At 40.4% G+C, this 13,497-nt stretch overlaps 1 protein-coding gene across 1 annotated transcript in view; it reads left to right on the top strand.

Moving 5' to 3' along the window:
• LOC133069465 (fatty acid desaturase 2-like protein FADS2B) overlaps positions 1-13,497 on the top strand; it is a 55,102-nt gene that overhangs the window by 18,675 nt on the left and 22,930 nt on the right. The window contains exons 3-4 of the mRNA XM_061161125.1: positions 10,726-10,923; positions 12,592-12,693. Of these exons, the coding sequence (XP_061017108.1) occupies positions 10,726-10,923; positions 12,592-12,693 (300 nt within the window). The remainder of the gene's footprint in view (positions 1-10,725; positions 10,924-12,591; positions 12,694-13,497) is intronic.

Genomic DNA, 13,497 nt, shown 5'->3' with positions numbered 1-13,497 from the left:
CTGCTTTTACAGTGTCCCATAGGTTTTGGGTTGTTGTGTTTTCATTTTCATTCATTTCTATACATATTTTGATTTCTTTTTTGATTTCTTCTATGATTTGTTGGTTATTCAGAAGAGTGTTATTTAGCCTCCATATGTTGGAATTTTTAACAATTATTTTTCCTGTAATTGAGATCTAATCTTACTGCACTGTGGTCAGAAAAGATGACTGAATGATTTCAATTTTTTTGAATTTTCCAAGACCAGATTTATGGCCCAGGATGTGATCTATTCTGGAGAAGGTTCCATGTGCACTTGAGAAAAAGGTGAAGTTGATTGTTTCGGGATGAAATGTCCTATAGATATCAATTAGGTCTAGCTGCTCCATTGTGTCATTTAAGGTTTGTGTTTACTTGTTAATTTTCTGTTTAGTTGATCTATCCATAGGTGTGAGTGCGGTATTAAAGTCTTCCACTATTATTGTGTTATTGTTAATTTCCCCTTTCATACTCGTTAGCATTTGCCTTACATATTGCAGTGCTCCTATGCTGAGTGCATATATATTTATAATTGTTATATCTTCTTCTTGGATTGATCCTTTGATCATTATGTAGTGTCCTTCTTTGTCTCTTTTCACATCCTTTATTTGAAAGTCTATTTTATCTGATATGAGTATTGCGACTCCTGCTTTCTTTTGGTCTCCTTTTGCGTGAAATATTTTTTTTCCATCCCTTCACTTTTAGTCTGTATGTGTCTCTTGTTTTGAGGTGGGTCCCTTGTAGACAGCATATATAGGGGTCTTGTTTTTGTATCCATTCAGCCAATCTTTGTCTTTTGGTTGGGGCATTCAGCCCATTTACATTTAAGGTTATTATTGATAGGTGTGGTCCCATTGCCATTTACTTTGTTGTTTTGGGTTCACATTTATACAACCTTTCTGCATTTCCTGTCTAGAGAAGATCCTTTAGCATTTGTTGAAGAGCTGGTTTGGTGGTGCTGAATTCTCTCAGCTTTTGCTTGTCTGTAAGGCTTTTGAATTCTCCTTCATATCTGAATGAAATCCTTGCTGGGTACAGTAATCTAGGTTGTAGGTTATTCTCTTTCATTACTTTCAGTATGTCCTGCCATTCCCTTCTGGCCTGGAGGGTTTCTATTGATAGATCAGCTGTTATCCTTATGGGAATCCCTTTGTGTGTTATTTGTTGTTTCTCCCTTGCTGCTTTTAGTATTTGTTCTTTGTGTTTGACCTTTGTTAATTTGATTAATATGTGTCTTGGGGTGTTTCGCCTTGGGTTTATCCTGTTTGGGACTCTCTGGGTTTCTTGGACTTGGGTGGCTATTTCCCTCCCCATTTTAGGGAAGTTTTCAGCTATTATGTCCTCGAGTATTTTCTCATGGCCTTTCTTTTTGTCTTCTTCTTCTGGGACCCCTATGATTCAAATGTTGGGGCGTTTCACATTGTCCCAGAGATCCCTGAGGTTGTCTTCATTTCTTTTGATCCTTTTTTCTTTTTTCCTCTCTGCTTCATTTATTTCCACCATTTTATCTTCTACCTCACTTATCCTATCTTCTATCTCCGTTATTCTACTCTCGGTTCCCTCCTGAGTGTTTTTGATCTCATTCATTGCATTATTCATTTTTAATTGACTCTTTTTTATTTCTTCTAGGTCTTTATTAAACATTTCTTGCATCTTCTCAATCTTTGTCTGCAGGCAATTTATCTGTAACTCCATTTTGTTTTCAAGATTTTGGATCATTTTTCTTATCATTATTCTAAATTCTTTTTCAGGTAGATTCCCTATCTCCTCCTCTTTTGTTTGACTTGGTGGGCATTTTTCATGTTCCTTTACCTGCTGGGTATTTCTCTGCCTTTTCATCTTGTTTAGATTGCTTTGTCTGGAATAGGGCTTCTCTTTTTTTTGTAAGGTTATAGTGTATTGAAAGTGAAAATTAAGGAGTAGTAGAAGAGTACTAGAGGCCTTTAAAAGAAATAAGAGAAAAAGAAAAATAGTTAGAAAATAGAAGAGAAAAAGGAAAAAAAAAGAAGAAAAAAATTTTTTTCCTAATTAAAAAAATCGTAATAATCTATGAAAATGAAAGTTAAGGAGTAATTTGGGAGTAATAGGGAATTTTAAAGGAAAATAAAAGAGAAAAAAAATTAAAATAATTTTTTTTTTCTTACTTAAAAAAAAAAAGGTAAAAATATATCTAGGAAATTCTCTGGAGCTGTTGCATTCAGTGCGGGTTCGGCTCAGTTTCAGATAGCTCCTCGTTCTAGCTTACACTTCTCGATATCTACAGGCCCCTTCCGGTGTAGTTGGTGTTACCTACAGGGATTTTAATCTGTTGCACCAGTCCCTTCTGAAGCAGTTCCCTTTGTTTATTTGGCTTCTGTTTGCCGGTCTCTTCAGAGCCTCATTTCTGCCCTGACACAGGCGGGGCGGAGGTGGACTCTTATTCAGGTAGCTAGTTCCGTCCCGCTGTGGGGAGGAACCGGTGCTGCTTTCTCCGTCTGCGCTGCTCAGGCTCCCGGATGCTCTATATGGAGTGCGCCCCGCGCTGCGTGCTGTTCCAGCCCTCGGGTGTTCCACAAAAGCGCGGAACAAAAAGCTGCACCTGCTCTTTGTGCCTTCCCCGTCAGAGCGGTCCAGGCAGCCAGGGGCTTGACGGGCGCACTCTCCCCGGGTGCGGCGCACCCACTCCCTTCTGCGGTCCCAGTCTCAGTTTCCACTGGCTCAAGTTGGGTGCGTGCGCCTTCTGCCCTCCGTGTCCCCATCTCCAGTCCCCGCCCGTGCCTGTCGGGTCCCTGCGCGCTGTGTCTCGCCATGACCCTCCCGGCAGATGTCGACCATCCAGAGTCTCAGGAGGTCTTTGATTAGAAAGTGGAGGCCTGTTTGCAGTGCGGCAGGGGATGCGGTCCTTGGGGCCAAGCCTGTCCCTTTCCCCTCCCCCCTGCCTCCTGCCTCCGGGAGCGCTGGGCCAGTCTGCAGCCTGTGAGCTCTTCTCTGGACTTTCTCAGTCCCTTTGTTCTGCAAATGGCCGGCAGTGTGTTTGGGCCGGTAAATTTTCTCTCTCTCTTTTGCTCTCCCACAGTTCAAGTTGGCAACTCACAAAAGCTCCCTAAGATTGTCTTCAGGGCACTCAGGCCCGACTCTACCCCAAGCAATGCCGCCCGCTCCTCTCTGTTCCACCCCTGCTTGCTTGTGGCGGATGCAGGTGTCTGGGGTACTTTTCTGCTGGGAGTTGCTTTTAGGCTCCTAATCTGTGGGTTTTATTTATTGCTTCCCTCCCAGTCAGGTTGCCCTCTGAGATTCGAACACTTCCCCAAGGTCCGCCAGTGTGAGGGTTTCCCAGTGTCTGGAAATGTCCTCTATTGAGACTCCCTTCCTGGGACGGATCTCCGTCCTTATCTCTTTTGTCTCACTTTTTATCCTTTATATTTTGTCCTACCTCCTTTAGAAGACAATGGGCTGCTTTTCTGGGTGCCTGATGACCTCAGCTAGCGATCAGAAGTTGTTTTGTGAAGTTTGCTCTGCGTTCAGTTATTCTTTTGATGAACTTGTAGGAGAGAAAGTGGTTTCCCCATCTTACTCCTCTGCCATCTTGGCTCCTCCCCCCCTTTTTTTTTTATTTTTAATTTTTGGAATTCTCTTGCTTCTTCTATGATTCAACAGGTATTGGTAATTTGATCTTTGGTTCCTCTGCCTTTTCTAAATCCAAATTGTATATCTGTAAGTTCTCAGTTCATGTACTGTTGAAGGCTAATTGGAAGGATTTTGAGCATTACCTTGCTAGCATGTGAAGTGAGAGCAATTATGTGGTACTTTGAATGTTCTTTGGCATTGCCTTCCTTTGGAATTGGAATGACAATTGATATTTCAAGTCCTGTGGCCACTGCTGAATTTTCCAAATTTCCTGACATATCAAGTGTAACACTATAATAGCATTTTCTTTTGGGATTTGAAGTAGTTCAGCTGGAATTCCACCACCTCCATTAGCACTACATCACCTCCATTAGCACTGTTCATATCAATGCTTTCTAAGGCCCACTTGACTTCACACTCCAAAATGTCTGGCTCTAGGTGAATGACCATATGATCGTGGTTATCTGGATCATTAGAGCTTTTTTGTATAATTCTATTTATTCTTGCCTCATCTTCTTAATAGCTTCTTTTCTGTTAGGTCTTTACCATTTCTGTCCTTTATTGTGTCCATCTTTGCATGAAATGTTCCCTTGACATCTCCAATTCTGTTGAAGAGATCTCTAGTGTTTTCCATTCTATTATTTTCCTCTGCTTCTTGCTTTGTTTACATAAGAATGCTTTCTTATCGCTACTTGCTATTCTCTGGAAATCTGCATTCAGTTGGGTATATCTTTCCTTTTCTCCTTGCCTTTCACTTCTCTTCTCAGCTATTTGTAAGACCTCCTCTGACACCATTTTGCCTTTTTGCATTTCTTTTCCTTGGGGATGATTTTGATCATCGCCTCCAGTACAATGTTATGAACCTCTGTCCATAGTTCTTCAGACAATCTATCAGATCTTATCCCTTGAATTTATTTGTCACTTCCACTGTATAACTGCAACTTCATACCTGAATGGCCTACTGGTTTTCCCTACTTTCTTCAATTTAAGTCTGAATTTTGTAATAAGGAGTTCATGATCTGAGCCATAATCAGCTCCTGGTCTTGTTTTTGCTGATGTATAGAGCTTCTCCATCTTTGGCTGCAAAGAATATAATCAATCTGATTTCAGCATTGATGATCTGGTGATAGCCATGTGTAGAGTCGTTTCTTGTGTTATTGGAAGAGAGTGTTTGCTATGACCAGTGCATTCTCTTGGCAAAAATTTGTTAGCCTTTGCCTGGCTTCATTTTGTACCCCAAGGCCAAACTTACCTATTACTCCAGGTGTCTCTTGACTTCCTACTTTTGCATTCCAATTCCCTATGACAAAAAGGACATCTTTTTTTGGTGTCAGTTCTAGAAGGTCTGGTAGGTCTTCAGAGAATCATTCAACTTCAGCTTCTTCAGCATTAGTGGTGGGGGTATAGATTTGGATTACTGTGACACTGAATGGTTTGCCTTGGAATCAAACAGAGGTCATACTCTCATTTTTGAGACTGCACCCAGGTACTGCATTTTAGACTCTTTTGTTGACTATGATGGCTACTCCATTTCTTATAAGGGATTCTTGCTGACAGTAGTAAATATAATGGTCCTGTGAATTAAATTCACCCATTCCCATACATTGTAGTTCACTGATTCCTAAAATGCTGATGTTCACTCTTGCCATCTCCTGCTTGACCATGTCCAGTTTATCTTAATTCATGGACCTAACTTTCCAGGTCCCTATGCAATATTGTTGTTTTCTTCATTGGACTTTACTTTCGCCATTAAACATATCCATAACTGGGCGTCATTTCTGCCTTGGCCTAGTCTCATATTCTTTCTGGAGCTATTTCTCTACTCTTCCCCAGTAGCATATTCGATATCTACTTACCTGGGAGGCTCCTGTTTCAGTTTCATAGCTTTAGCCTTTTCATCCTGTTCATGGGATTCTTGAGGCAAGAATACTGAAGTGGTTTGCCATTCCCTTCTGACCACGTTTGGTCACAACTTTCTACCATGGCCCATCCATCTTGGGACCCTGATTTGAAGGGCTTGAGACTGTGGGATATGAGTCTAGGCCAGTTACCAAACCTGTCTGTGGTTCAGTTTCTCTCTCTGTAAAATAGCAACAATAGAACAAACCACATTAAGTGATATTGGGAGATTACTGAAAGAGTTAAAGGCATTTAAAATGCTTAGAACAGTTTCTGGAATGTAGCAAGTGTCCAATAAACTTTAGATACTGTAATTACAACAGGCACACAAGTAACTTACAACCCTCTAAATTTACAGAATCATTTAGGGCAGGATGCCCTAGGCTAAAAAGAGGAAATGGTGCAGAGTTTAGTTGTTTTTCCTAAATATTTTCTCTAAGGAAAAGATAATCCCATTCATGGCTGAGAGCTATAATTATTATCTAAAACAGTGCTGATCCCTGAGGGTAAAGATCTGATATGAATTTTCTTTGTGCATCTGTGATTACCCAGAGATATGTATGTAGACAATTAGTGTTTGAGCACAGAACTGAAAGTCAGGAAGTACAGGCTTAAGTCCAGCTTCCATCACGTGTGGAGGATTTCACATTAACCACCCTTCTGGGCTTTAGTGACCCCAACAGTACAGTGAACGTGATGGTAAAATCACGGAAATGCTCTGTTGCAATTGTTCAGTCACTAGGTTGTGTGACTCATTGTGACCTCATGGACTGCAGCACAGCAGGCTTCCCTGTCCTTCACCATTTCCCAGAGCTTGTTCAAACTCATATCCATTGAGTCAGTGATGCCCATCCAGCCATCTCATTCTCTGTCATCCCCTTCTCCTTGTGCCTTCAATCTTTCCCAGCATCAGGGTCTTTTCAAATGAGTCAGCTCTTCCTATTAGGTGGCCAAATTTGGAACTGCAGCTTCAACATCAGCCCTTCCAATGGATATTCATGACTGATTTGCTTTAGGATGGACTGGTTTGAGCTCCTTGCTGTCCAAGAGACTCTCAAGAGTCTTCTCCAACACCACAGTTCAAAACCATCAATTCTTCAGTGCTCAAACTTCTTTATAGTCCAATTCTCACATCCAAACATGACTACAGGAAAAACCATAGCTTTCACTAGACAGACATTTGTTGGCAAAGTAATGTCTCTGCTTTTTAATATGTTGTCTAGGTTTGTCACTGCTTTTCTTCCAAGGAGCAAGCAAAGTTTAGTTCCATGGCTGCAGTCACAATCTGCAGTGATTTTGGAGCCCAAGAAAGTAAAGTCTGTCATTATTTTAATTGTTTACCCCATCTGTTTGTCATGAAATCATGGGACTGGTTGCCATTATCTTCATTTTTGAATGTTGCATTTTAAACCAGCTTTTTCACTCTCATTTTCACCTTCATCAAGAGGCTCTTTAGTTCCTGTTCACTTTCTGCCATAAGGGTGGTGTCATCTGCATATTTGAGGTTATTGATATTTCTCCTGGCAATCTTGATTCTAGCTTCTGCTTCATCCAGCCCAACATTTTTCATTATGCACTCTGCATAGAAGTTAAATAAGCAGGGTGACAACACACAGCCTTGATGTACTCCTTTCCCAATTTGGAACCACTCCATTGTTCCATGTCCAGTTCTAACTGTTGCTTCTTGGCCTGCATACAGGTTGCTCAGGAGGTAGGTAAGGCGCTCTGGTATTCCCAGCTATTGAAGAATTTTCCAGTTTTTTGTGATCCACATGTTTAAAGGCTTTAGCATTGTCAGTGAAGCAGAAGTAGATGTCTTTTGGAATTCCTTTGCTTTCTCTATGATCCAACAGATGTTAGCAATTTGATTTCTGCTTCCTCTGCCTCTTCTAAACCCAACTTGAACATCTGGATGTTCTCGGTTCATGTACTGTTGAAGCCTCCTTGGAGAATTTTAAGCATTACTTTGTTAGCGTGTGGAATGATGGCAATTGTGCAGAAGTTGGAACATCCTTTGGCATTGCCTTTCTTTAGGATTAGAATGAAAATTGATTTTTCAAGTCCTGTGGCCACTGCTGAGTTTCCCAAATTTGCTGGCATATTAAATGCAGCACTTTAACAGCATCATCTTTTAGGATTTGAAATAGCTCAGCTGGAATTCTATCACTTCTGCTACCTTTGTTGGTAGTGATGCTTCCTAAGGCCCACTTGACTGCACACTCCTGCATGTATGGCTGTAGGTGAGTGATCACAACACCATCGTGGTTATCTGGTTCATTAAGATCTTTTTTGTACAGTTCTTCTGTGTATTCTTGCCACCTCTTCTTAATATCTTCTGCTTCTGTTACGTCCATATCATTTCTGTCCCTTATATTGAGCCCATCTTTGTATGAAATTTTCCCTTGGTATATCTAATTTTCTTGAAGAGATCTCCAGCCTTTTCCATTCTATTGTTTTCCTCTATGTCTTTGCATTGATTGCTGAGGAAGGCTTTCTTATCTCTCCCTGCTATTCTCTGGAACTCTGCATTCAGGTAGGTATATCTTTCTTTTTCTCCTTTGCCTTTCACTTCTCTTCTTTTCTCAGCTATTTGTAAGACCTCTTCAGGCTTCACTTTGCCGTTTTGCATTTTTTTTCCTTGGGGATGATTTTGATCACCACCTCCAGTACAATATTATGAACCTCTGTCCATAGTTCTTCAGGCACTGTCTATCAGATCTTATCCCTTGAATCTATTTCTCACTTCCACTGTATAACTGCAAGTTCACACCTGAATGGCCTAGTGGTTTTCCCTACTTTCTTCAATTTAAGTCTGAATTTGGCAATAAGGACTTCATGATCTGAGCCATAATCAGCTCCCAGTCTTGTTTTTGCTGATGTATAGAGCTTCTCTATCTTTGGCTGCAAAGAATATAATCAATCTGATTTCGGTATTGACCATCTGGTAATGTCCATGTGTAGAGTCATCTATTATGTTGTTGGAAGAGGGTGTTTGTTATGACCAGTGTGTTCCCTTCACAAAACTCTGTTAGCATCTGCCCAGCTTCAGTTTGTACTCCAAGGCCATGCTTGCCTGTTACTCCAGGTACCTTTTGACTTTCTACTTTTGCATTTTAATCCCTTAGGATGAAAGAAAACTAAGCACTGAAGAAATGATGCTTTTGAACCGTGGTGTTGGAGAAGAATCTTGAGAGTCCCTTGGACTGCAAGGAGATCCAACCAGTCCATCCTAAAGGAGATCAGTCCTGAATATTCATTGGAAGGACTGATGCTGAAGCTGAAACTGCAATACTTTGGCCACCTGATGCAAAGAACTGACTCATTTGCAAAGACCCTGATGCTGGGATAGATTGAATGTGGGAGGAGAAGGGGATGACAGAGGATGAGATGGTTGGATGGAATCACCACCTAAATGGACATGAGTTTGAGTAAGCTCCGGGAGTTGGTGATGGACAGGGAAGCCTAGCTTGCAGCAGTCCATTTGGTTGCACGACTGAGCCACTGAACTGAACTGATGATGAAAAGGACATCTTTTCTTGGTGTTAGTTCTAGAAGGTCTTGTAGGTCTTCAGAGAACCATCCAACTTCAGCTTCTTCAGCATTAGTGATCAGAGCTCAGACTTGCATTACTCTGATATGAACGGTTTCCCTTGGAAATGAACAGAGAGCGTCTTTCATTTTTTATTTTTGCACCCAAGTACTCTATTTCAGACTCCTTTGTAGACTAGCACATTTGTGTGATCTATTAAAGTTATCTATGGCTGCAAGAATCTGATGTTCATTGGGCCTCTACAGGTGAGCCCATCCAGACCTTTCCCAGACATTGGATCATTTAAAAGTTTTATCAGTGAATTTTGAAATGAATTTTCTTGCTTCTAGGATTATGCTCATAGCTCTTTTTTATTATTATTTCAAATTTCTCTTCTCTTTTACATCTGAACAATCAAGTTTTCATTCTTATACCCTGGTCACTTTCTCAACAGTCTGAGTTTTGAGCACATTATATTTATTAAGCTAAGGAGATATTTCTTCCCAGGCCTTTCACTGACTCTCGAGTACATGCAAGTTCGTAAATCAGTGCTAGTACTTGACGTACATACATAAGCACAGTACTTGTACACAGAATCAGGACTCCTCCAACCAATGGACACACACGCTAATACCACAGGAGACCCTGTATCATTCCTGTAGGGCTTCTGAGCATCTCACAGGAAATTCATCCTTTGAGCTCATCTAAGTGAACTCTATCTTTCCTAAAGGAGTCTTTTGCACACGCTAAATAGCTGATAACATAGAAAGTAACAGAGATCTGTATAGATAGCAAAGATCCCGAAAGTATAATCAGAGATCAAACAACACATTGATTTAAAAAGACAACTATTATTAATAAATACACACTTCTACATATAAAACAGACAAGCAACAAGGACCAACTGTTTGGCAGGGATCTATGTTCAGTATCTCATAATGGTCTACAATGGAATAGATTCTGAAGAAACAACGTGTATATATATACACACATATATATCATTTGCTGTATACGTGAGACCAATGCAACATTGTTCATCACCTACATATCAATAAAACTCTTTGTTTTGAAAAGTAGAAAACTACTTTTCAGGGGATTCCCTGGCAGCACAGTCATTAAGACTTCTTCTTTCAATGCAGGGGATGCAGGTTTGATCCCTTGTCAGGGGACCAAGATCGCACATGCCTCACAGCAAAAAATAAATAAATAAATAAATAAATAAATAAATAAATAAATAAAAAGCAATATTGCCACAAATTCAATAAAGACTTCAAAAGAAATGATCTGCATCAAGAATATTTTTAATTAATCAGTTAAAAAGAGAATTGTTAGAGTTATGTATCTGTTCAGTGAACTTCCCCATCCACACACAAAAAGGTAAATTATATGTCCTATAACCATTTGAGGACAGTTTACACATCACTACTCATCTGTCTCTTCTCCAGAAAAAAAAAAAAAAAATTATCATAACTTGTTTTAAGCATTTAGCTTTTTGCTAATTTTTTTTTAGGTTTCATTTTTTTTGTGTAAATTATGCTTAATTTTATTTATTAAATAAATGTTTATTCTTAAAATTAAGGCATTATACATGATAAAATAGATTAATAATTATGTTCATCTGTGCTCCCTCTCCGCTGAAGGAACTAATTTCTTTCTTGCATGTTTATCTCACAGTCCCAGTTGGTGGAAGATTTCCAAGAACTGCGGAGGACATTAGAGACCATGAATATGTTCAAAGCCAACCTGGGGTTCTTCTTCCTTCACCTTGCCCAGATCTTGATTTTGGAAGCCCTGGCTTGGGTAATAGTGTGGCATTTTGGCAGTGGTTGGCTTATCACAATATTCATTTCCTGTCTTCTCACAGTTGCTCAGGTAAGTCAGTATCATAAGCCTCGGCTGTTACTTCATGGGAAGCCTCAGAATTTTTTCTTCTCTTTACGCTGGTGTCAGCAGCTTGCCTGGCACTTCCTGGCAAGTTACTTATCAGTGTCTGATACCAGCAAGCTACCAAACCACTCTGGGCCCCAGTTCTGTTTTCTGTAACATGGGGTAACAATTTTCTTATGGAAATATTCTGAGAAGGACTAAACAAGTTACTCTGTAGTGTACCTAGCACAGAGACTGGCATGTGGTAAATATTCATGTCAGTTACTACTCTTTGCCCAGTTTTATCCACAAAGTGTCAGTAACTGAAGTTCTGCTCCCAGACACGAAACACTCATCTTTACTTTTCATTTATTTACCAACCAACAATTTTTATGATTGTTCAATGATTTTATTAAAGACTATATGCATACACAACATATTTTTACCTTTATATTTAGTCACTACTTACACATAATGTGTTTCACAGTAAAAATTCTTTTAAAAAGAAGCTAGATATGTTTTTTAAAAAATTCCCTAAGAGAGCCTAACCAAAAGCCACATTCCCACCAACATTTATTAATACACCAGACTATGAAGAGCAGAGACTACATCTTATTACATGATAATAGAATCATGTAGATTCTGCCAGAAATGGCAATCAGCAACTGGTGTGTAGCAGGGCAGTTGATAAATCCTTGTTGAATGAAGCACATATCTACTTCAGGTCTCTGAAGATAAGCCCAATACTGTATTGTGGACAGAAAAGGAAATGCACCTGACGCTGCCCTTGGGAAACAGTCATCCAGTGGGGGAGCTGGTCATTTAGATATCTAGACTGGATACAAGGCAGAAGGGAAAGAAACAAGCATGTGCTGTTTAAGCAGAAACAGGCATTAATTCTAACTGGGGCAACTGGGGACGATTTCATAGAGAAATGACATCAATGTTAATTCCAAAACTTCATAGGTCAATTTCTTTTTCTTGAAAAGCCAACCTGCTTTATTGCTTGAAAAGCCACTTTTGGAAACAAGAAAGGAAACAAACATTTGTTTGGGTTCTTAGTATTAGCGGTAACTTTACATGTGTTTTAGCTCTATGACACCCCAGTGAGTACAGTATTATAATCCTTACTCATGGGCTTCCCTGGTGGTTCAGGTGGTAAGGAATCCACCTGCAATGCGAGAGACCTGGATTCGATCCCTGGGTTGGGAAGATCCCCTGGAGGAGGGCGTGGCAACCCAGTATTCTCACCTGGAGAATACCCATGGACAGAGGAGCCTGGCGGGCTATAGCCCATGGGGTCACAAAGAGTCGGACACAACTGAGCGACTAAACACAGCACAGCACATTGGATGACGAACTGAGTTGAGAGCTAATGAGTAACTTGCCAAGAGTTTTACAACTTGTAAAGTGGCGAAGGACAGTTCAGAGCCCTAGTCAGCCTCACTCCAAAGGCATCCTCCTTCCAATCCACCCTGGACATTTCTGACAGTGGAGAGAAGAGCATTCTAGGCAGAGATGGGAAAGAACTCAGCAAGTGATAGATACACACTTGGCTTGAGGTCAGATGAGATCTCCCACTGTTCTCATGGATTCCCAAATCTGCCAGCAGGCTCACTTACTACTTTCTTCTTACCTTGTCACTATCTCTGACAGCAGCCCTGTCTCTTCTAGGCTCAGAGTATGTTTCTGCAACATGACATGGGACACCTTTCCATATTTAAGAAGTCCAAGTGGAACCACCTGATGCAAAAATTTGTGATGAGTCATCTCAAGGTACAGAATGTTCCAGGAGCATGATGAGATTTGTGAAAGTCATTTTTGTAAGCTGGGTTTCCAAGTGTGTCTGGCTGTGTCAGGTCTCTCTTATAACAGCAAAAATGTTTGTTCACACCTCGCAAATAAGTGTAAATATCCTAACAATGTAGGTACTAGATGTATACACACACACACACAAACACACAAACACTATAGCATATATGCTAAAATTAAATTTTAAATGTTTAGGAGGAAAGGTTTATTTTTATTTAAGAAGTTCCAGTGTTGCTTCTAACCAATAAGTATTTGGCCCAATCCCTTGTACTCATTAAGGAACCACCTCTCAGGAGAAGATGTGCCCTGTAAAGTCATAAGTAGGAATATTCTTAGAAAGAGTCTGTATATGTACTAATGGGAAGCTAGGTGAATCCAGCAATCCTGATTAGTCCAGGAAGGGTTATGAAGAATTAAAGGAAAAGATGCAGAAGAATAGATAAAAATAAGGAGAAAGAGTAACCAAGAAAGGTCAGAAGACTCTGTTCAAGAGTTGAGGGTTGCAAACTCAGTCTGCTAGAAAAAGCAGATGGCAATGAGGGCAGTTGGTCTTATCCCCCTCACATCTGCTCCAGGAGGACAGGCACACCGCCCTATGCACCCCTGCAATGCAGCACTTAGCAGAGTGCCTGGCACGCAGTAGACCTTTCATAAGCATTTGTTGAGTGAAGGAAGGAAGGGATGGAATGATGGATGGATGGACCATCTGGTGAATAAACCTAGGTAACAGCTCAACGACTGATGAGAGTCGGTTTTAGCCCTGGTGCT

The sequence above is a fragment of the Dama dama genome, chromosome 1 (genome assembly GCF_033118175.1).
Source record: "Dama dama isolate Ldn47 chromosome 1, ASM3311817v1, whole genome shotgun sequence".
Taxonomy (NCBI): domain Eukaryota; kingdom Metazoa; phylum Chordata; class Mammalia; order Artiodactyla; family Cervidae; genus Dama; species Dama dama.
Note: the sequence above shows the minus strand (reverse complement) of the source record. Positions and strands in the feature narration are given on the sequence as shown.